The 25,102-nt window shown below is 33.8% G+C and overlaps 1 protein-coding gene and 1 long non-coding RNA gene across 2 annotated transcripts; both read right to left on the bottom strand.

Annotated features, from left to right (window-relative positions):
- Positions 1-2,926: 2,926 nt before the first annotated feature.
- Positions 2,927-7,432, bottom strand: LOC124631710. Its single transcript, XR_006984533.1, has 2 exons — positions 4,285-7,432; positions 2,927-3,028 (listed from the first exon to the last, which is right to left on the bottom strand). It is a non-coding gene; the product is annotated as an uncharacterized LOC124631710 (long non-coding RNA).
- Positions 7,433-9,972: 2,540 nt separating this feature from the next.
- On the bottom strand, positions 9,973-12,375 carry LOC124631709 (UDP-glycosyltransferase UGT5-like). The gene is made up of 4 exons (XM_047166263.1): positions 11,487-12,375; positions 11,184-11,406; positions 10,840-11,059; positions 9,973-10,400 (listed from the first exon to the last, which is right to left on the bottom strand). Exons 1-4 carry the CDS (start codon positions 12,327-12,329, stop codon positions 10,112-10,114), a joined length of 1,575 nt encoding a protein of 524 aa, XP_047022219.1. The 5' UTR covers positions 12,330-12,375; the 3' UTR covers positions 9,973-10,111.
- Positions 12,376-25,102: the final 12,727 nt, after the last annotated feature.

Genomic DNA, 25,102 nt, shown 5'->3' with positions numbered 1-25,102 from the left:
TAATCAATCCTCTATGTTATTTATTTTCCAAAAGTTTATAGTGAGCATGAACATAGGCTGTTAATACAGTAACTATCAATACTATTATTAATAACAATATCTACTAAACAAAACAATAATAATAAGCTTCGTACACCTGCTTCACAAAAAAAACTTGATTCAACGTCTATCCGTCTACTGACGTCTTATACATTGTTTTTGCAAATAAGCTATTGACAAATTACAAGCTAACACAAGTTTTAGTCGTGAGGTTGATAGGTCAGTTTTTCTTACAACCAATAACTAAGAAAAAAAAGTACAAATTTGCGTCATTATTGTGTCTCATTGAAGTTATTTCAGCTAAGTTATCTAAGTATTTGGCTAAATATTTTTGCTTTTCATCAATCACAGACTGTTATTTTTATCTTAGCACGAATTGTCTAAGTCTATGCAATAAAATTAAGAAAATAATAAAGATTTTTGGAATTAACGCAGATAAATTGAAATAATGTTGCGCTAGGGAGCAATTCGTTTTAGTGAGACGCAAAAGAATAATATTTCTGAAATTATGAATCTTGTCTTAATGAAATATTTTTATTCCAATGCCATTTATGTGCAAAATTTTTGCATTTTAGATTTCTTTTTTACTGGAGCGTTTGTTGCTTCACTTTTTGCCATCTAGGCACATAACGATACTTGGTAACTTGAAGTTGTCACACTGTATTTTTTTAATTTGCCAGCCTAATAAAATTGATTAGCAGTCTAGTAAATAATTGATTAGCAGTCTAGTAAATAATTGATTAGCAGTCTAGTAAATAATTAGCATACATAGATAGAGTGTTAAAGCCTTCTTCGTTTCAGCAGCTTTCTAGTCTGTCTGTGCATGATATATTCTTTTCTGAAATACCGTAGCAAATGAAAATGAATATCCTCCTTTGAACCCGTTAAATATTTTTCCCTATAGTAAAACAGTGTGAAAAAACTATCATGAAACATTACAGTTTAGTCGTTTCAAAAATCCTTAAAAAAACTAATATAACGAATTAAAAATCAACTGTTAACACAAATAATGATAATTACGACTTATCTGTTCACCATCCAATAATTCAGCCACCTCGAGGCCCGAAAACCAGTTTGAACAAAATCTCAGAAACTGTGGTTGCTCTATAAAGAATTTGAGAAACCTGTATAATAATGTATTTGAATATTATTATTATTATTTCTCTTATTAAAGGACAACTGGAACTGGTTACAAACGGGTTTCGTTTCGTGGTATTTTACGAAGTGATCATGGCGTGATCAGATGAAGAATTTGTTTTAGAGAACTTTGCAACGGAATTTCTCTTGTGGGTGATATTTTCCCACGATATATCACGGAATAAGATCTACTAGTAAACCATACAGTATCCAGTAAAGGAATATACCTATGTAGTCTACGATGGGAGTTTTCGAAACTAATTGTACTACAACTAAGAGTACATTGAGGATTAAACAGTGGGCCGACAGTTGATCCGGTGATGGGTATTTTTTCTAAGGAAATCTTGGTTCGAATCTAGGTTTTCAGTCGGTCTGATTTCGGCGGATTTTTGTAATATGCGTACTACCATTCATCTTCACACTGATTTATGAGCCTAAACAAACTATCGACCGACTAAAAGAGTCAAAATAAAAATGATTGGAAAATATGAAAAATGTAAAGTTGCAGTTGTTGTTTATTTGGTCTCTAAACGCATCCTTGCACATAAGATGACATAATATGTTCTTTTTAAAATGAATGGTAATATTTATATTAGAACGCCAACCTTTAAGACAAACAAGAATTATATACAGACTATGTGGTGACTTTTATTATTTTGATTGGCCTTGATAGTAATGCATTATAAGTAAGATTGAACAAGCATTGGTACACGTGTTTGAGTACCTACAGTCAAAATAACTTTTTTCTTTGATAACAATGTTATAACTTATTGTGTAATGTAATGCTCTTGAACACATTTATATGTTGTTACAATAATATTGTGGTACTAAGTTGTTTTACAACTTGCACATGATTGGTCTACCACGTGTTGCTTATTTGTTTTATCTTTTAATAAGCTCTTTCATTTGCAGTAGCTATTAATAGTAAAGCTTTATTTTAATCTTTATTGTATTAGGTAAACACAATTGTGATAAAAGATTCTTATTTCTTACACGTTTCAATTAGGTATGCTCTTTAACGTGTTTTCTACTATAGGAAACTACTACTAGGTACTGAATATGATGTATGTACTCATGATTCTGAGAAAACTATTTATTTGAATTGCTATTTTCTGCTGTACCTAACCACACGAAATTAGGTCTTGATAAGGCAATACCAGAATCAGTTTACTAGTTCTTGTAATGATGAAATAGGGCTTTCAATAGAGGTTATAAGCATACCCGCTTTTAACCTCTGTATATCATTCATACACAGATAAGAAGAAAAATATGTCACCGAGGGCTTTGATATTAATTATCAGTATTGTAATACAAAACATACTAGCCCTCTCATTAGTGAATTGAAAATAGAACAAGATATCTGAATGTAAGAATTCTTTTGTTTTTTTTTTCATTCTTGTATGCCAGTCATTGAGGTACCTAACTAAATTAGCAATCTCTTTTATTCTTTCTTTTTAAATGAAGCATTTTCGTCAGTTTATATTCGATACTTTTTCAATTAAATAGCAATGTGGGAGGATTCATTTTACATGTTTGACATTGTACGTTAAGAGAGTGATTAATTGAGACCACAACCTAGATACTTTTGAGAGTGATCCTATTTGTGTAATAGCAATATTTCAGTCATTATCCATGTGGTAATTGATTTGAAGCAAACTAATTCAAAAACTAAGCCTCACACTCTATACCAAATAGAAACTTTTCTACTATATCAAGATTAACAGGCAGCTAACAAAATAAAACCAATAAATTTCAAAAAAGGAACAAATGTTTATTCATTCATTTTAGCGGGTAAAGTCCCATGTCCACTGGGCCTGCTGGCGTCACTCAACCGGTCTGCAACTCACTCGACCTGAGAACAACAGAAAAGTAACTTTTAGACTTTCTATTTAAAGATATCTTGGTTTTTCCAATGGTAATTAAGGGTAATGTGAGGTTTTTAGGTGATTATGGAGAATTCCATTGGAATAATTAATTGATTGATGGAGTACTTTGATGTTATGATTTTTGAAAGCAACTTGGTAACATGTGCTCTATTTTAGGTGATCTAGTGAATAGGGTACCTTATTAAAAAAAGGGTTAAATGAATAGCATTCTAAATTAAAATGGAGTAAATATAATATCTTCAACAAATTGATTTGAATTTGGAATAAAATATAGTAGCGTTTATATTTTAATGATTTATCTTGAGTAGTTTAATACTGGTTTAATAATTAGCAGAAAAACTACAGAGTTTTAATTATTTCAAGTTTTATGGTGTTACGTGGGAATTATTTTATAGCTTTTACTGGTTTGATGTCTGTTTGTATAAATAAGATCTAACAGTAAAAAACTTAATCAAATGATTTCAAGACTAGACACTTATATCCTGAATACCGGCTTTTTCTAATGAATTAAATCAAATTCATGTCAATTCATTCATTTAATTTACATGAATTATTAATCATTTTAGAGTTCGTTATAATTTTAAAATAGGAACTCTACTTATTGTTCAAACAATGCTCAACGCGGAATTATTGATAAAAACGCTTGATATTTTTACATTTACATACAGACTTATTTGTTGGCATAACATTAATATTTAGATTTCTGGTTTGGTCACAAATGTTAACTAGGACTACATTAAATTGTATTTATTTGACTATTTAATTTCTATTTGAATTTAGCCAATACATAAAACCAACTGGAATATAAATTGGAGCAATTACTATGGGAAGGCATGACAATAAATTGAACTTGTCCAAATGTCCAATTATTTGAATCAATTCGAGTAACCCTCAATTGTTTTAAGTTTAAATCTGGAACTAAAGCTTTTTGACTGGACCGAATTAGTATTTTAGACCAAATCGAGTTCAATTAGTTTTATGTATGCGCTCGAGTGATCGAATTCAAAATTTTGTATAAGTGGCTTTTGCGAACTGCATTGAAATTTGATCAGTTCTCAAAATTAGAATTGGGTTTCTAATTTTAATGAATTCACGTATTGTGAAAAATAGACGGTGATATAAGAAATGGATGCCCGAGATGGATATAATGAAGAATGGTTAGGGAGACAAAAAGGTCGTGATAAATTCTAAAAAGAAAACAGTAAAAATCACAAATACCAACCTGTTCAGAGAGTGGAACTGGCAAAAATATTTCACTATCACAACACACACGCACTGTCTCTTCACCTCTTCTCATTGAACTTGGGCTTGTAATCCATGGTCGAAGACACCATGGATGATGTGCTGCTACTCGAAGACTTGGATAAATCCGTCTTCTTCCTGAAGCTGATCCTCGTCTCCCCACGGATGAAGCGGTCAAGGGCTTGCCTCAACGACGAATGTTTCCTCTCGAAAGGGTTTGTGTACATTTTGATTGTTTTTAATTGTAAATTTTAAAGTCAACACGTCTGTTCGCTGTGAGCGTTCAGTTTGTTGTGAGGCGGTGCACCTCCCACTCCTTTTATATAAAGATTGCGCGTGCGCTTAGGTCAGCCGGAGTTCAAACATTGGTCGGCTGTGGACGTCATAGCGGCTTTTTGTTTTGATGCCAAGTAATTGGACGTCGTCTTATGAAGAACGGGCGTGTCACACTCTGACGTCCTTTTTTTTTTCTTTGAAATTTTTATATATTGGAACGCCTTAATACTACGCATTTTATAGTTGTTGGTAATTATTATTCAAAATAAGAAAATTCACATCCTTTTTCTCAAGTAGGTTGTGTTATATAATGATTTTATTATTTAACAAGCTAATTTTCCCACAGTAAATAGAAACGATTTCGCCGTAGGTCCAGTAGGGAAAACCTCAAGTTTTGTTTACATTTTTTTCATAATAAATGTAAGATTTATTTCAACCATAATTACATTTGGTTTTCTTAGTGTTTGTGAATGTATTTTAAGACTTTTGCGGTTACGAGAGATAAAAGGGTATATTTTTAGAATTACTTAAATAAAATATTAAGAGATAAAAATTATCTTAATAGGTCAGTGTTTTAGGAAATAGAAACGGTCAAATATGACATGACCTTTTCAACCAGAAATACTTTCTTAAAACTTGTTCAAAGAAGTTTTCTCTATTCACATTATTTTATGATTTTTTCCGAGAACTCATTTATGAATCAATCAGCTTGACAGTTACTTATTGAGACTCATTAACTCATTGTTTTAATACTCTGGACCTTTTTCATAGTATTCAACAATGGACTAATTAATTCTAAGTGTAATCATTAATTTAGTTGCTAAGACAATAATTGGAGTTGTAGTAGACAATTATCTTTGTGTGGAGTTAGGTAATAACTTGGCTATGATAGTTCAGAATAAAGAAGGGCTTTATTTTTCTAGCTTAGTAACTACTGTACTTACCATATATCATATCGCTCACCTAGTAGTATAATGGCACATTTACAAAAAAAGCGAAATTGGGTTTTTACGGCCTAAGTGTTTAAAAGTGTATAATTTATAAAGTGGTAAAACGGCACGGCGTTAGTTGTTAAAACCATAAAATATAAGATAAAATATAAAATGAAGTCATAACCTCGTTTCAAACGTTTGCAAAATCTTTGACCCTCGTTTCTGTAAAATAAGAAAAAAGTAGATGTGTCATTATACTGCTAGGTGAGCGATATGTTTACCAGTTATGCTTACTAATATTGTACTAATTATAGTAAGGTAAGTCTGAAATCTCTTTGAGGAAGCGTGGTGGTTAAAACTTATTCCTTGTCTATATGAGAAGAGGAATCTGCTCTGCAGTGCCTTACATGCACTTATGTTTAACAAATTCATATTCTGATTCTGGGACAATGCAAAGGTTGTCGATAAAATTAATGGAAGCTTTATGCTACAAATTATAGTGGAAATAGTTGCATAAAGACAAGATCTTATAGATATGACGAACATCAAATAATGGTAAGTTCGAACTAGAATGGAACTGTTTTTATCCATCTTTTGATTTTGCTATGTTCAATTTACTTAATTTTCTCAATATAATTGATAAAATCTATTTCCTAACCGAAAATTAGGAAAATTAATGTTATTTCGGAAATATAATTTCTTTACAAAAGATTACTGTAATTTAATTTATTATAAGCACATTTTTAGTTCGACAAAGTTGATTACCTCCTTTATAACGGAACGATCATGAAAGGAAACTAAAATAGTTATATTTTGATTATTTTCCAAGCTCAGAGGTTTCTTCCAATGACCTATTTCACAGAAATGTTATTGATACATTAAAAATTCTTCGATTGAATCATCGGAAAATGCTAATAAGGTTTGTGGGAATACAGAAAACCCGTTGAATATATTTATTGTTAATTTATGTAATGTATGCAATGATCGTGTTTGCAAACTATTAAAATACCTGACCATTAAATGGTGGATGTTTCATAGAAACTGTGGAGATAAAATGTTGAGAGCTCATAGTTTCTGAGGTGTTTGTATGTAAATATGCGATTAATAGAAATTATTACTATCGATGATGTGTTTTTTCTTCGGAAACTGTATTCTGAAAATTCATTAGTTTAACATAAGCGCCATGTTTACTACCGAAGAGGTGATAGGTGAAGTGGTATTTTTTTAAGGGCTCGGAAAATACTTACTTCCATGTTATTCTTGTGACCACAACATTCGTGATTCTTTCCTATTGCAATCTTCAATCTTTTCAGCTTCAGAGCTGTAATATCAGGTAGATACCTAGATTCCAAGTCCTGACTGTTCGGTTATAAAAAAATTATAACAGTACACACATGGCACTAGAATGGGCTTCTAAGCTTAAATTCTAATTTGAACTTAAATAAACTTTCTCAAATATGTGTCGATGTTGTAAGCAAAACTGTCCAAGTGGGATCTTATGTAACAATTTAAAACAACTTAAAGCGTATCAATATCTAATTTTGGAATAAGAAACCTGATATTTAAAGAAGAAAAAATATATATTAACAGTTCAAATCTAAATAAAAACGTTTGAAAAGTTCTAGAACACGAACACGAGTTTGAAAATTCAAATCACAATATTTGTAAGAATAGTTTTTGTCTATGATCGATGGCGTGAACAAAAAATCGACTGAAACAATGACGGTCGATAGGTTATCTCAAAATACATATTATTATAATAATAGCAATAGTAACATGTGTTTATCGAATGAAAATTGACTTTTGAGAGACCTCTCAAGTATATGACACGAACAAACAATGGGATATCGTTTTTTATGTATTTACGCTAGTTGACTACGGAGCATTATGCTAGTAAGCTCAAAAACTCACGGTTGAGTCAGTCAACAACAGTCTAGGAATTTTTACAGTCAATTTTCTAAGTAAAGGATTGTTTTATGTTTCATGTTGCTGTTGTAGTCAAGCGTTAATCAGTTAGTTATTATGTGCCTGCCCCATAAGGTCGATAACCTAACTTTGAAAAGAGAGTGATTCTGTATTTGTTGTGCACACAGTTCTGTACTAGGATAGTTTTTACCCGCGTTTCATGGGGACTACTTAGCAAACCCGAATAAAAAGTACTCGTTAGCTCGTTCGTTCGATACATAGGCTACTTAACTCTGAAAGAATTTTCCAAATCCAATAATTAGTCTCGAGATGAGCTAATGCAAACAAACAAACATTTTCGCTGTATAATATTAACATAGATGAGGAAAAACTTCGTTTAAAAGAAGTCAATGTCTTTTCAAAGATGCCTTTTAAACAGTATCGTTATACTATGCATTCCTCAATTGAAAAGCGGGTGTATGGTGGGCGTGTCCTAATAAACAATAATTTGTGCTGCGCATGAGTGCCGTGACACTAATATCGCTTTATTCACGCAATTGGTTTGGAATTGACGGCCATTATCGTGAATAGAGATCATGATCTCTTCATGTTATCGATATTAGGAGTAGATACATAACTATATCGATAATATGTTAGGTAGAGTACATTTTTGTATCTTTAGTCACATTATTACAAAGAAGTTCGGTATCATTATCATCATCAACTTTTGTTATCCCATTGCAGGGCACAGGCCTCATCTCATACATAGAAGAAATGAACGTAACACTCAATGTGGATTGGCGATATCATCCCAAACAGGTTTCCCTGGAACTTCGTCATTAGTGTCCAAGATATACTCACAAAGTATGACCAGGAATCGAACTTGCACAATTAGATTAATTAGATTAGAATTAGAGATACTAGTGCTTTCACTACTAGGCCACCATGACTTTTTTCGTTATAATTCATCATCTTCATCCTCCGATCCCTTTTCCCAACTATGTTGGGGTCGGCTTCCAGTCTAACCGGATGTAGCTGAGTGCCAGTACAAGGAGCGACTGCCTTATCTGACCCTTTTTAACCGACTTCCCAAAAAGAAGGAGGTTATCAATTCGGCCGGTATGTTTTTTTTTTTTTTTTTTTTTTTTTCTATGTATGTACATCGATTACTCAGAGGTTTATAGACCGATTTACGTGATTCTTTTTTTGTTCGACTCGGAATAGCTGCCAGTTGGTCCCATAGTCATCAGGTCAGGATCTGATGATGGAAACCCTGAGAAATCGAGGGCAACCTTCGAAAGTTGTAGGCATACATAGGGTAAAAACTTGACACTCAGGTGTACGCCTAAAAGCACTATTCAACTGTGAAGATTTGGAGCTGATCTGATGATGGAAACCAGAGAGGGTCGAGGGAACTCGACAACTGAATATGTAAACTACCTCGTGTTTGGGCTTAAATTATTTGTATTGACAAGACCTTTGCAACAGTGAAGGTTTGGAGCTGACCTGATGATGGAGACCAGAGAAAGTAAGTCGAGGGAACTCGACAACTGAATATGTAAAATACCTCGTATTTGGACTTATATTCTTTGTATTGATGAGAACTTCTCACTTGTATGGATAGTGACAACTATTCGTATCACTGAAAAGCTTTAAATAAAAAACTTTTTTAGGTGCATTGGCCTAGAAGTCGGTGGCAAAATTAACTTAGTAACATCCATTAGACACCGACTTCTAGGCCGATGCACCTAAAAATAGTTTTTTTTTTGCTTTTTAGTGTTTTGGGAAGTCGGTTTAATTTTTTTGTAAAAAAGTTTTTTCGTTGTAATTGAGACTGAAAAAGTTCCGGCTATTTCAATAGTCTGTTACTTCAATTCATTCACACGGCACAAATATTTTTCTTTTGGCCCCGTACATTTTTGTGTGTAAACATCCGTAATGCTGAATATGGTACAAACTTGTCACGTAGGTCATAATAGAATCAGATAATACTCCTATCAAAATTAGACTGGTTTTTGTTTCTATATAAGATTTCAATTGTTTTTTAAAGTGCGAGTATTGTAGTGATATGAGATACTCCTGTTGAACTGTTAAAACCATAACTCTCCTTTTTAGCCTTGTCGTAGTTGGGTAAAAATCTCCACCACGTGCGACGGGGCGTAGTTCGTGTTAACGTGACCATTGATATAATTAAAAATTCTCATATTTTTACACGTGACTTGGTAATTAATCTCCTTAAATGGTAATAAAGTGTGTTCTATTCAATTACATGTCAAATTATCCTTATATTTAAAAGCAAATGGCCTGAACCTTAGGCATAATTGGATGCTATTAAGATGCTTGCAAATTTTTCTTAGGAATCACTATTTGACCCTTATAAAGGAGGTAAAATTACTGCATCATCGTGATTCAGCAGAATGATATATTCTCAAGTTCAAAAAGTGATTAAAATGTGACATAGATGTCCTATTGTAATTATTAGAAGTATTTAAAACAAGACAAGAGATGTAGCAAAGGGTATAGCTGGCTTAAGAAGGAGTAAAAAAATAAGACAATCACCATCAAATAATTTACTAAGTATAGTTAAAAGTCAATGGTTAACATTTGTTTTTAGTCATAAGACCATTCCAATTTGAATATTGATCCTCATTTTGAGAATTACTAAAACGATTTACATATAACATACAACACAATTTAAGACCTCTTTACTTTTACACTGCCTTTCAAAAAACTTCTAACAAACTTAAACACTAGATATAAAGCTATAAGAACAGCTACTACGGCGGTCAAAAATACTGCTAGAAGTGTAAACACTAGTTTGAGTTCAAGGAACTCTGTCCATGTGATGTGGGCAGCTGGTGAGAGTAAATGTTTAGCTCCGCCGTGACGGATGACGTATTCCGTCCACCATACGGCCCGGTCTAAAGGCTTTTGGGGCTGATCTTGAATGATGTTCCGGAGACGCACTATGTTCTTTCGGTAACTGTAAAAAGGCATGTTTATGAGTCTAACAGACTTATTTGTAAGATGAAGGATCTTGAGAGGTTTGCTTGTTTGCCTATCACATAACTGTGAAAAATAATTAATATACCTACTATATAGGTATTAAATAATATCTTGGATCAAAATGCGTCTAGTGAGTTTCGTCAATATAAGTCATTAGTTTTTCCTTTCCCAAGTTATGACTAGAAGCTATAGATTAATTTTCAATCGTTGCCTTTGATCTAAATCGCAATTTGCATTAACATAATAAATAAATTTTGTTACATCATTCATTGATATTTCTGCTTCCACGTGTTTGTCTAAATCAGTCTTATTTATCAATAATCCTATCGAAAAACAATTTCGGAAGTCAAACAAATAGTTTAGATAGTACTACGTAACAATCTAAAATTATCTTATCGCAATTGTAAAGTACACACCTGTCATCTCCAATGGTTTTATTAATAGCATTCTTGAAGTTCTCTTCCGTTAGAGTTTCCATGTCGAGTCTGACTCCAATCTTGTGGGCTACGTATCTCTCTACGTTGTACCATTGATCAGCTATCATGGGCATGCCTATAAGTGGAACTCCTGCGGTAATAGCCTCATCTGTGGACTGCAATCCTCCTTGAGTTATGAACAATTTGACTTTGGGATGCTCTGTAAGAAAAAACAAATGATTATCACCATGGCCTTTCTTCAAATCTTTGTTGAATTCTACTAAATTCAGACTGTCCATAATTGAAATTCCTCACAATGGAATGTTGTAATAAGAATATCTTACTGAGTAGATCTGATTGTGGCAACCACTTGGATATCCTGATGTTTGGTGTTCTCCCAGGAAGCTCGTCCTTGCTCCACTTCCATAAAACATCGTAAGGCAGTTGAGACAGCACCTCTATCATCGCTTGTATTTTCTCCGGCGGTAGAAGTGTAGGATCCACATTGGTACCATAGCTTATGTATATCACGCCATGTTTAGATGAATCCAAGAATGTTTTAAGGTCCTAAAAATAATTTTAGATCAGTTTCTAGGTAGCACAAGTTAAAAAGATTTAAAAAGTTTATTGGGTACGTTAGTATCTACCTCAGGAAGATCCTTTTCAGGATTTTGATGAAGACCACCCATGAACACAACTGCTGGCGGTACAGGCCTTACGTCTCCAAATATGGGATTTTCATTCAAAAACAGCATGTCAACATTTTTGAGCAATTCCGAAACTGGAGGGATGCCTGGTCCAAAATATTTTTCTACTAAAGCATTTTCACCCGGTTGTGCATCTGCAATCAGCTTTTCCAGCCTGTACTGATCATATAATTCTGTCACCTTATCCCAAACTGAGAGGTTATTCAATTTTCGTCGCATGACATGAGGGTACAGGAATGGATGCGTCGGTGCGCCCACTGTTTCATAATTCCCAAAATAAGCTCCAAGTGAACTCGCTTGAATAACTGGAGTCTTGTAAATATGAGCAAATGCCAGCAACATTGCCATATGGGCTTCTGCAATCAGCAAGTCAAAATGTTTATTCTTTGTGCCTTTTATTAAAGCCTGAACCTCTGGGTGTTGTAGTTGGGCCTCAAATGCTTTCTCAACGGCATATAACATTACACTCATCGGTGCTAAGATGTCGTCTATTTCTTCACCTCGTGATGCTTTCATTACCTCTGTTCTCCATATATTGTAAGATATATCGTGGACGTCAATTTCTTTTAAGTTTGGGGGTGCACCTCCTTTTGGGAACGCAGGGTCTGTTGTGACGACGGTGACCTCATGACCTCTGGCTGCCAGTGCTTGCGTCAACGGCCGGAATACTACCTGATGACTGATGGACGGAGTGGGGATGTAAACTAGTATCTTTGCCGCTTCACCTTGACTTAGCAACAACACTAATGTGTGAACCACGATAAAATACGAGAAATCAGTCATTTCGAATGAGTGAATTGAGACTGATAAATGATAAAAGTTTGTTAGACTATATATACATTTTGATACTGATAAATATAGCTCATTATAAAACACACAATTCATCGTGACTTGCGACGTTAATGTGATAAGTAAGCAGTCTAGAGAATCAGCGTACTTTTTATACAAGATAGTAACTTAATACTTAATCTTCAAGGTGTAAAACACGCTGGTTCTCTTTTTTCGAACGTTTCGAGCATTCCTCGTAAGTGATGATAATTTTTGTGAACTTCCATTCACAGATTTGTGCCAGACAAATTGTGAAACAATCCATTAGGTTTTATGTACAAATATATAAGAATCCCTTGCTCTTGCCGATGAGCCGATGTCACTCAGGGAGAGGATAAAAAGTGAACGTGATATTCAGAAGATCATTTATATTAATATCAATAGCATCTGTTAACTAAATGAGGTAATAAATGGACAGAATGTTTAATATCATCATCAGAATATTCGCAAAAACTATACCTCTATAGGTACAAAATTAGTTGCCTAGGTACAGTCAACTTCACGTCAGTGGTAACAGTTTTATAGGAAAATCGTACTTATTACTATTGAGTTAAGGTGCATGACAGTTACCACTGATGTGCAGTCTACCGTACCAATTATTAAAAGTAAATACAAATGAGAATCCATCGTTGATCCACTTTACACTCTACACAATCACCAGTAAGGTTCAGGGTTGCTGTAACAGGATTTCTTACAAATCTAAATCAATGAAAAAAGTTGCAATTTTAGTTTTTCAAATATCATCATGACTTGCCAATTTTAAGATAATTATTGATGAAAAAAAGGAGACATGAACTTCAATAATTATTTTTGTAACGTCACACTTCAATAGATTTACGTCGTAAGCAGACTTGTCTTGTGGTGGCACGAACGAGTTTTTAATCATCTGCCTAGCTTAAGCTGTACCATGTTGAGGCCAGCTTTCATTAGAATTATGTGTGAAATCATAACCAGGATTATTTAAAATCAATCTTTTATTATTTATATTAATTGCGCAGCTGCTATAGATAGTTTAGATTGCTGATTGCGATTTTTAGCTTGAACACGACTGAAAAGGAAGTTCACTATTCTATGCAGACGTATAATGAATACATTACAAACATTACAACATCGGCATAAAAATCAGAAAAAAATCTTTTGAATGAAGAACTAGGAATTTTCCTGCTTCACACATTAACGTCATTTCCTAAATTTCCACAATTCTTAGAGTTTCCGTTATAACTATTAACCACACCATCTTTCTTAGATTTTCACACTGATCTCACGTAAGCAAATAAAGTTACAACTTTAACTAAAGAAGTGTTAAACCCGTGCGCAGTAAGAAAAGCAAATATTCCTTAAAATGATTCATGTATCCGTCGTGACTTGAATGGCCCACTTAAGTTTGTATCATTATGTTAATTGGTTTGCGGTAATTAAGCGTGACGAACTGGGTTTACGCTTCATTGATTCATTTTTACTATGATACCGCGAGATGGCTGTTTTCTGATCAATATAAATCACCGCAGTCTTAGGATCCCCGCTTAACTGGGTCTTATGAAATTATGGGACCTTATTAAACGTTCCACTAGTTGTAAGGTTCCAAACAGTCTTGGAGAAGAGCCGACAAGGAACTCCGTGGACGTTCTTTAAGAAGCAATACGTTCACAAGGACTCGATTACGATAGTAGGCTGACAAACACCTCTCAGAGTGTCAGACTCTTACTGACTAAAACCCACTATGTTCCTTCTTAAGCCCTTTATGTACCAGGGCCGCGGTAACCCGTTTCGAAGAATCCCGCAGCCCCGGTATGAATTGGCTCTGGTGCAATGGTAGCCATCACTGATCCAAAATGAAACATTATCAATGCTAAAAATAAGTACGCCAGAACTTGACTTATTAAGACGGAAAATTACCAACTTCTTTCTAAAACAAAGCCACGTGTAACAGATTATTGAGATTTGCCTATCAGTTTTATCAGCATTGTCTGTATTTAGATGACATATTACTTGTAACATCATTTTTATTTTATTTTTCATTCAAAATCGGTGGGCGTAGTCTTCTTGATAGCAACGATATCTTGCTCAGTGATTGCAATTCATATGATACATACTCTGATTATAGAATACTTGACGTAATCTGATAAGGAACTAAAGATACAAATTGATTGAGAGTGTAATTTTGCACACGTATTGCATAATGCTAAGGATGACAATAATGAGGATTTTGTACTTTGATTTTGGTCATTCATTTTATCAGTGCACTTACGAGGCATGATGATGCATGTTCATCAATCGATCATGCATTTGATGACATGGCGTATCAGCGAATCAATTAAAATTGCGCATAAATAATAGTCACCAAACTCTTCTATGGAATATAAGGGGGCGTTCCACAAGGAAGTATACTTAGCCCAACACTGTTAAGGCCTTGGTAAAATACAAAAGCAAAATGAGAAAGCAAATAAAAACTGGTAATTCTTGGTTTTAAATAATACGCTTAGTAATTCGTGGTGTTCAGTACATTCTCAATACTTATGACGTCAATAGCAATAGGGTTTTTTACACGTTCAGGTGTAAAAACTTTGTCATTAATTCTTAACTATTTATGTAATATTGTATTAAATGGTGCTGTAAATTATTTATTAAGTAACTTATTACAAAGACTAGTTAAAGGTTAATCAGTGTTTTTCTAAGATCCTGAAAATGTTATTACGTATTTTATTTTCTATCCACACATTACATCTTAATTGTTTTTATTCTTAGAATAAGCATCATAAAAATAAAAAATAAAACATCTGGATTTTTTTAGAGAGTGTAAGTAGACACCGAAAATAGCTATTAGATGGTATAGTTGACACGTGCGAGGCAGGCGCGAAGATTTTTGGGATTAAAAGGCAAGCAAACAAGAAAAATACAGATTAGAGCCTGCACTGACTGCGGCCCACGTCCCACTAAGATCCGGCGCCCTAGACGACCACTGCCCTGGTTCGCACCCACTAAAACCGGCAATGGGAATCAGGTTGCCCAGATTACTGAGTTTTGGAAGAAAGATAGGCAGTGGCTCCATGTCAATCCCTGGTACTCGGTTGCATCCGGTTATACTGCAAGCCAACCCCAACATAGTTGGGAAATCGCAGGACAGATCATTAATTACTTACCTTTATGAAACTTATGGAGTGCAATAAAATATTGAGTATTGTATTTTGTGGTAGGTATTTTATTCGAATTCATACCGACGAATGCAACTAATCTTTTAGTTTTGCCTATCAATATATACGTCAGTACAGGATACATAAAATATAGTTTTTATATAACAACGATATCACGAGTAATTTGACCTTTTGCGATAACAGACTCCGAAATTGGGTGAAAAAACTTTGTTTTACCTACTATATTTTTATGTTGTAACGCGTATTAAATAAGAATATTTTGATACATTATGTGTGTTTGAGATAGCTTTGTTCCTACATAATATTGTGTGTATTTTTAGCGATAGCAAGCCAAAGTTCAAATGTAGATACTAATATTAGGAAGATGATGCAAAGTAGTGGCTGGTTCTTTTGTTTACTGAAGTAATTCTACCAGCTGTTGTTAAACTGACAATTTACTTTAATAGATACCTACAGATTTTTATTCGGTTTTAAATCAATGAAGGTTTCGGACTCGGAGATCATCATCTGTCTAGTCTTTTCGTACGTACTCTTGGGGAGGCTTCCAGTAAATTTCATATTTTAATATTTTTCACTGAAGCGACTGCCTGTCTGACCTCTTCAACTCATTTACTGGGTAGTAATCCTTCGTCGAATTGTAGATTGATAGATACAAGTTTTGAGATTCACTGCAAATTACTTAAGACAAATTAAATAGATACCTATGTAATGACACAATATTTTTAAAGCGGTATTAATGTAGAATATGATTTATTATCCGATAAAAATAATCCCTGAAAATTATGTTTGTGATACTTGCATGATTAATTTGTGTTAATCATCGTCATTCACAAGTCCGTCTATTAAAAAATAATGACTATTTAAATTTATATTTTTCCTCAAGCAGATCAGTATCAATGTGCTCAATAAAGGTTTTTTCTCAATCGACTATAGTTAAAATGAAATTGTAATTAAATTAGCTCAAACATTACAGCAAAAGTCTAAAGGGTTTTGTTTACATGGTTTTGTATAATATTATGACATTATTTTCAAGTTAAACTACAAAGCAAATCAGTTGGTTATAGGTATCGGTCATTTTAATACCAAACTATGTTGAAAATATTATTTTTATTCATATCAGGTGTAAATTAGCTTTTTTAAGTATATATAGTGTGTTATAAAAATAATGTGTTTTTTTTATTATTTCATATTATATATGAGAATGATGTAATAAACTATCAAGCAATAGCAGATCCTAGCTAATAATAAAATCTCTTGTCCTAAGAATAAACTTTAGACTTCTTTTTGTATTTATTGTAGAATATAATTTGTGTATTTTCTAGCGTTGCGTAAACCCCACAGTACTAATTTGAATTATCCTGTTTGATTTTAATACCAAATGGTTAGATAAAAAGTTAATATTATTTTATTTATTCTCTCAATGTATTTTTTGACTATTAATTACCTAATCATTTTAAAACGCCGCGATAAGCATGACTTTTTTTTTGTTGTTGCTGGGCTAAAAATGCTATTACGCATCCCCTTCCCGTCGGGGGGGGGGGAGGGGTATGTGGGACTCCTCGGTAAAGACGTTCCCGGTAATGGCGTCCAGTCCCCCACCGGCGAGCGATAAGCATGACCTGGGTAACCTAATTCTCCTTCGTAAGACTGTTTGTCAGTGTTTCAGGCTTCTGACTCCCCGTAACGACTATCAAAGATGTTCAAATGACAGCCGAGACCTACAGTTTATCGTGCCATCCGAATCATGGAAGAACCCCATATGACAAGATGGTTACCCATCCACAGACTGACCGCGCCTAGCGTCGCTTAACGTCATGATCGATAGATCTGCGCGGTTTAGAATTAGCCACGAGCTCTTCGACTTCAAGTTTATATAGTATTGAACAAAATAAGATGTTTACACTATCTAGATGTGGTTTCAAAGAACCACTTAAAACGGTGAAACGGGTTCCCAAACTAGTCTATAAGTTAGTCGTTATCAAAAAATTGCATCAAAAATCAAAACAAAGGTGAATCATCTTTTTTTGGATTCAAGCGGTTGATGTTTATCATATTTTGTCCTGCTACGTAATATAGTTTGTTTATTTCGATTCAAAATATTACGTGCTAATATGGTTTTTGTAATCAGCTGTATCCGGTTAGACTGGAAGCCGACCCCAACATGGTTGGGGAAAAGGCTCGGTAGATGATGTTTTACCTGGCTATTTGTATTTTTTTATGACGAGTAAGATATGGGGTTGATTTCACTGAACTAATAAATAGTGATAGACAAAACATATCAACGGCCTTTTCGTCTATTGCAGTCGATTTATGTGGTGGTGTCTGTGATACAACGCCTTTCGTGACTGAACAGACCGATACGAGAGCGACATTTCTTACCACGGGCTTGACAAGAGAAGTAACTGGACATTAGTTATAATAAAATAGCTAGACAAAACATAAGTTATAATAAATATTAAGTTCAGTTAAGCATTTTGAGTGAAACATAGTGTAATGGGTATTAATATACATATTTAGCATCCCTTCCATTGCACTCACAGCAGTACCTATTTGCTTTTCATTTCATGATTTTCACCTAAAAGCCCTGACAAAAATAATTATCTACTATTTCTTAATCACATTCCAGTCTTGTTACTGTAATGTTTATCTACATAATTTTTCTCCGTAAATTATATTGACAAACAATAATTATGTTTAGGGTTGTAAATAATAACAAAACACCATCTCAATGGGTACGTGACCAAATGCATGAATTACACTCATTATAAAATAATAACAAATAATATTTATTTTTGATTGAATACTCAGAATCTTATCTATTGTTTATATTTATCAAGGGCCCAAAGGGATAATTTACACTAAGATGTAGGCGGTTATTTATCGTTTACTTAGAAATCCTTTTTCAAGTGCCAGTAATTCAAGTGTCTAAAAATGATAGTAGGTATTATGTATTACACATTAGTGTAGTTTATAAAATACTTGTCTCACGTCGTTTTCCTGTCATCGCAGTTTTCCAAGACACTTTCACAAAAAAGTTATTTAATGCTTTCCGTCATGAGAGCTCAAAATTCTGTAAGTAGTCTCTCTAAGGCATATTATGGTATGGTACATAAGTCCTTATTAGCCTATTAATTGATTTGGAATAATAATAATAAAATTGAAAAAAAAACAGCACACATTGAAGTAATCATAAAAATAAGTAAGTAATGAAAAGAAAAAACGACAGCAAAATTAAATCCTAATGCTAGTATGAGCATATGTAACAATTTATCGAACACTGCACAGTGTAGATCAGCCCTAAACAAAATGATTAACACTTGTGTAATATTTGTGTTACTCATTTGTGTATTGTTGAACTATTTTAAGTATAAACTTTAATGTAGGCGTGTTTACATTAGATTTCATTCATAATAAGGAAACTGGAGTATGCTCGAGTAAGTATCGTAACTTCTAGGGTACGCCTTTGTCTCTTTCTAATACGCTAAGATGTGATAATATGAATATTGTATATTATCTTAACAAAGTGTACGTAACAGTTTGGTCGGTATTTATATGTTATGTGTGGTAATTTCTTTATAGGAGGAAGGGGCATTTCTGTTTTTTTGTTTAAAAAACTACACTGCAGAAAAAAACTACCTCCCTGATTTTCAGGTTTTAATCTCTGTTTTATTTAAATCGGTTTTATAGTCGTCAGTGCGACAATCCATAAATCAAACAAAGGGAAACTTCAGGAGCCCTTTGTGTGCAACGGTAACCTTTACGAAAAAATGTCCCAACCAATTGCTAGGCTACCGACAACAGAAGTGTGTTTCTAAGAGGAGGTATCCCGTCAAACCGACTGGCGATGTTAAATTACTTAAAAGTGTTCCTCAATCTAGACTCAGCCATAGGTTAAATACTGACTGCAATTATTCTATTCAGTTCGTTCACTGGTCAATTGTCGTCCAATTGGCATTTATTAATTCGCATTCCATATTGTCATTGTCATTTTTAGGGTTCTGCAAAGGTTTTTCTGGTCTATTGTTATCATCAACATCACGTTTTTCTACACTTATCTCAGTTTTCATTGGTCAGCGCGGAATGTCATCTTCTTCCATATCTTCTGTCTCAGGTCATCTCATTATTGAAATCTAGTCATATCGTCTCACGGCCTAGTTTCCTTAGTGATCCTTAGTTAGTCGATTTACGTTCATGCTCGAGACCATACAGCATAATTTTCATTCATCACCTGGGTACAATTTCAGAGTCTTATCTGATACAGATAATTAGTACCAATGATTGGTGAGGCGGCTGCAGGATTGTTAGAAAAGAGTGATTGCGGCTCTTGAAAAAGAAAGAATGGAAAAGGAAGGAAGGACGCTAACTAAATGATAATAAATTTTCTGTTATTCCTTTAGCCTTTGCTGTTTAATTTGCAATATATAAATGTCACTACTCCATCTGATATCTAACGTAACGTTCAGTGCCTTGAGAAATCACGTGGTTATCTTTGTCATAATTTACAGATTTAAACAAATCTTAAAACTTATTAATGAACCGAGCTACATGTTTATTAACTAACTGAGAATTAAATATCGAGGTCACATTGAGTACAACATTCTTATCAATAAGTTTGTCTGGTCTGATGATAACCTGTTCCATCCAGCCGGGGTATGATCGAGTGACAATCAACAGTCTTACCAATCATCTATGCACATATAAAAAAATGCGTCTGTAATATTAGAAGCTAACATACATATACACGAACTAGCTTCTGCCAGCGGTTTCACCCGCATCCCGTGGGAACCTCTGCACGAACCCGGATAAAAAGTAGCCTATAGCCTTCCTCGATAAATGGGCTATCTAACACCGAAAGAATTGTTCAAATCGGACCAGTAGTTCCTGAGATTAGCGCGTTCGAACAAACAAACAAACAAACTCTTCAGCTTTATTATATTAGTATAGATAAAAAAGGTGTAATTTGTCTCTAAAACGTCTGTGCAGATTTAAAATGTTTATTTACGGTGGATACACATGACATAAGGAGTCAAGTACCCTGTCTGATATTTTTATTTACGGAATAGTAAAAATAACCAAAAAAAATAATAACTGATGAAAATAAAAGAAAAAATCTTACTTGTCGAAGGCGGAGAACGCCACGGGGCAAACCTGATAAACGATATCAATTGAAAGCAAATATACATCATTGAAAAGATTTATTGAACTCAATTTCGAAATAAAGACTGTATGAACTCAAATGAAATATGAATGAGTTATTTCGTGTGCTTCATTCTGAACGATAAGTGAAAATAATGAACGCAAGATAAACGTGAATAACTTGAACGCATTTGTACAGATTTTTCCTTATAAAAGTTTGTTTTTCGTGTGCAGAGTGATGCGAACTATTAGATAACCTTTTAAGTAAATAAATGGTCTATTTCACCGTGTATCGAGACTGAATAAATCTTTTTGGTAGTCATTTGTTTATTTGGATCAGTTGCTTCATATTTTGTACTCTTGCGAATGCATTCTTCTAGAGAAATCCATGGATGGATATTGGTCTAAACTGTTTGAAGCTTTCAAGTATTTTGCTTAAGCAAAGCACTCCCAAGTAGTCTTTTATTGTCTGTAATCCCACTTGTTGCAAAATAAATCGGATTGAAAACTAAAACGGGTAGCTTTTAACATAAGAAACGCGAAGGACTTCAATAAATATACATTTGTTTCATAGAGAGCTAAAATATATCTTCATTTCTGTCTGAAGATTTGTCGTCTATCATCAAATGTATATATAAACGTTGGCAAGAAATTCTTAATGTAGTTGAACTAATAAGTGCTGAGTATTAGGAATTAATGACTGTCTTTTAGTCTTTGCTAAATGGACGGGAAAGGTGATTGACCTCAGATTCGTCTAGCATTGAATTCTGAATTGCATCCATATAAATCATTGTTATTTCAGCAAAAAGCCATTCATTGCAGAAAATAGGGCTCCTGAAAGCATTCCTATTAAAACTGGTTATATCTAGCAGCCAGCAGCAGCAGGATATCACAGCCAGAGTAATTGAGTCCTCGTCTATGCTAATATTATTAATCTGAAGAGCTTTTTTGTAAGGTTGAACGAGTTGGTCTCAGGAACCACGGGTATGATTTGAATTATTCTTTATCCGGATGAGCGAAATTGTTCACACAGGACGCGGGCAAACTTCCTTTAAAAAGCCAGCTCTAAATAGTCCTAGTAGGCTTTGTTACATCACGAAATAATACTGTCATAAATTAACTTATAATCCTGTCGCAACCCAAAACACTTCGACCATCCTTATAGTTCGGCCATTCAGAGAATGCGTTCCTGACACGTCGCGATTGAACTGACGACGTAACTTTGCAATGGCGTTGCAGTTACGATAAAAATATTTTTGCTGGTTGTTTACCGTTTTAACAATTGAGGAGCATTAAAACAACATTATTATATCAATAATCAATGAATGTTATAATTCAGTCAGTTCAATCGCGACGTGTCAGGAACGCATTCTCTGAATGGCCGAACTATAGTCATCAGTACCTATTGACCATCATCATATTGATTAACGACTATTATATCAGTAGTCATCATCATTACTATGATCAAACGTGGTGAACAAAATACCTTCCTCCCACCATATGAAGCATAAATTCATAGTATAGCTACAAAAACAGGCAAATCTTGACATTGACCTTACAATGTGTGCCTCGACACGTAAGGTCATTTTTTATGTCGTGTTCAGCTGCCAATTTTGGTCTTAACAGAGACATTTATCGACTACTAAATACTTCGATAAACGTATTGAATAAGTAAAGAGTTATGATAACGTATGCGATAGGATAAGTATGTAATTCGTTTTGTTCTTAAAGTCGACCTTTTGTGACAGATTTTTGTAAGTCAGTCCTTAACTGCGCCGAGTATTTTCTAACTTAGAAAATTAGAAAATAGGTATAATTTTAAGTAAATAGGATAGCATTATTTAGGTACCCGAAAAAAAAAAATTGGTAATTATTTTGAGATTTGCATATTTTTGTTTGAGTCCATCTGAGCGTGAACATCAGACTATCTTAATTGCATGAAAACAGTTACTTATAAGTTCTTAATTTATGCAAGTTGACAGGAAACTCCAAATAAACCTAATTTGAACAAATAAATAATTGCATGCAATATAGTTATTGGCGGTCAGTGAACTTCAAACAACTTTCTAGAGGTCACTTTGCTTGATTAGTTTAAAAGAAATAATTCTGCTTGATTTTGTATTCAGAGGAATAATTAGTACATATTGCAAATGAAATGTTACATTCATGTCCAGATTGATGGTTTGCCGTGAAAATAACGTTTAGAGGGCTGAAAATGTGTTTCGACTCTTAAGACCATTTAAGCGAGTCCTTTCGACTCGAATTATGCGTTTACTTTATCATGTGGGATTTTGCAAGTATTTGATTAATAGTTATGTTTTATGTTCGTATTTTTGCACAAAATTTTCATAACTATATTAGATATTTTAATCTATTAGATTTAAATATTATTAAATTAAAAAAATATTAAAGATATTTAAATCTATTAGATTATACTACTATATATATTTATTAGTTATATATATCTAATATCGTCATTAAATTATATATATAATGTAATCCTATGTTTCATTCTTTACATACTATTAGTTCAAGTACAATAAATGTGACTTGAAATAAAAATAATTAAGTGTGAAGCGGATTTCAGAGGAGGGTCGAGGCGAAACGAGATTTAAAAATGAAAAAATATCTTGAACTTTGATAAACTTATCGTTGATTTTTAAAACCTTTGATCTCGAATATTTATTTTTGTACCTCAATGTACTCCCTTGATCTAATTTTCTAATCAGTTTAGAAATAGACAAATGTAGTGTAACTGTATGGACTTATCAATATCATTCATTGTACAAATGATATATAGTTGACCTCAATATTCATATCGTATGTAATTATTATTACACTATTCATAATAAATAATCTATTGAGAGACAATAGGCTTTCCTAGACATCTTTATATCTACAGAACTATAATTAAGTATTATACCTTTTTGAAAAAATATGATTTATCTTACAAACTGCCGGTATTAATTCTAATTAGTACTAATTATATTATAATAACTAGTTTTATCAGATTTGTATTCAATTCCTAGTTCACCTAGTAATTATAATGTCACGGAATGTCAAGTTTATTAATGTAAGTCACGTCTAAGTAATATGCCCATACTATGAAACATGGACGTATAGAAATGATTTAAAAACTATTACATGATTGTGACAGATAATATAATAACCGGCGACTTTTTAAGGAAATAAAAAGAGTAAGGAAATAAAGAAAAGTCGTGGTGGCCTAGTGGGTAAAGGACCAATCTCTCAAGTATGAGGGCGCGGGTTCGATCCCAGGTCAGGCAAGTATCAATGCAACTCTTCTAAGTCTGTATGTACTTTCTAAGTATATCTTGACACCATTGGCTGTGTTTCGGATGGCACGTTAAACTGTAGGTCCCGGCTGTCATTGAACATCCTTGGCAGTCGTTACGGGTAGTCAGAAGCCAGTAAGTCTGACACCAGTCTAACCAAGGGGTATCGGGTTGCCCGGGTAACTGGGTTGAGGAGGTCAGATAGGCAGTCGCTTCTTGTAAAGCACTGGTACTCAGCTGAATCCGGTTAGACTGGAAGCCGACCCCAACATGATTGGAAAAAAGGCTCGGAGGATGAAAGAGTAATGAGTTCCCCTTAATAAAAACCGGCCAAGTGCGAATTGGAATCGCACACGAAGGGTTCCGTACCATTATTTAGAAAATGAGCAAAAATATTACGTTTGTTGTATGGGAGCCACCCAAAATATTTATTGTATTCTAGTTTACAGTATTTGTTGTTATAGCGGCAACAGAAATACATCATCTGTGAAAATTTCAACTCTCTAACTACCACGGTTTATGAGATGCTTGCTGCCTGATGACAGACAGACGGACGGACGGACAGAGGAGCGAAAACAATAGGGTCCCGTTTTACCCTTTGGGTACGGAACCCTAAAAAAATAATCCTAGAGCATTTCTTAAAACTAGACAAGTCAAATTGCTCGTCAGTTACCAGGTCAGTTCTCAAGTTATAAAATGACAATTACGATAGTTATACTCTGAATTTTGAAAATAATAATGACCACTAATATTGCAGGTGGCAGGCAGGTGCAGTTGAGGTTTCTGTAAATCAGTACAACAAATGCTATTTTCATTAAAAAAAAATACAGCTGCAGCAAGAATTCGGTAAAACTATACCGCTAAATACATATCATGTTGTTTAAATTAATCAAGTTTCCTTGAAACTCCAGAAAACCATTTCTTTGTGGGAATGGGACACACTTTGAGAGAGCTATTTTGTCATTGAACGTTAGGGTTTTACAAATTACCGAGAAAGAAATTCTTAACTAAGCGACTCTTTTTTATGAAATTTTCTGACTCCTTCTTTACACAAATTTTTACTCAATATGGGACTAAATTAAATACAATGTACTGTTATTATTACATGTTCTTTTTCTTTATTCCAATCCGATATATAACAAGG

Source organism: Helicoverpa zea, chromosome 7 (genome assembly GCF_022581195.2).
Source record: "Helicoverpa zea isolate HzStark_Cry1AcR chromosome 7, ilHelZeax1.1, whole genome shotgun sequence".
In the NCBI taxonomy this organism is placed as follows: Eukaryota; Metazoa; Arthropoda; class Insecta; order Lepidoptera; family Noctuidae; genus Helicoverpa; species Helicoverpa zea.
The sequence above is the reverse complement of the archived record's forward strand: the minus strand, read 5'-3'. Positions and strand labels throughout refer to the sequence as shown.

What these genes read in the sequence shown, in the direction of transcription:
- LOC124631709 (XM_047166263.1), bottom strand. Translation starts at nt 12,329, where the DNA reads ATGACTGATTTCTCGTATTTTATCGTGGTTCACACATTAGTGTTGTTG. An exon ending in GCCACAATCAGATCTACTCA is followed by an intron (nt 11,060 to 11,183) that starts GTAAGATATTCT and finishes TTTTTCTTACAG; the next exon opens with AGCATCCCAAAGTCAAATTG. An exon ending in AAAACCATTGGAGATGACAG is followed by an intron (nt 10,401 to 10,839) that starts GTGTGTACTTTA and finishes GCCTTTTTACAG; the next exon opens with TTACCGAAAGAACATAGTGC.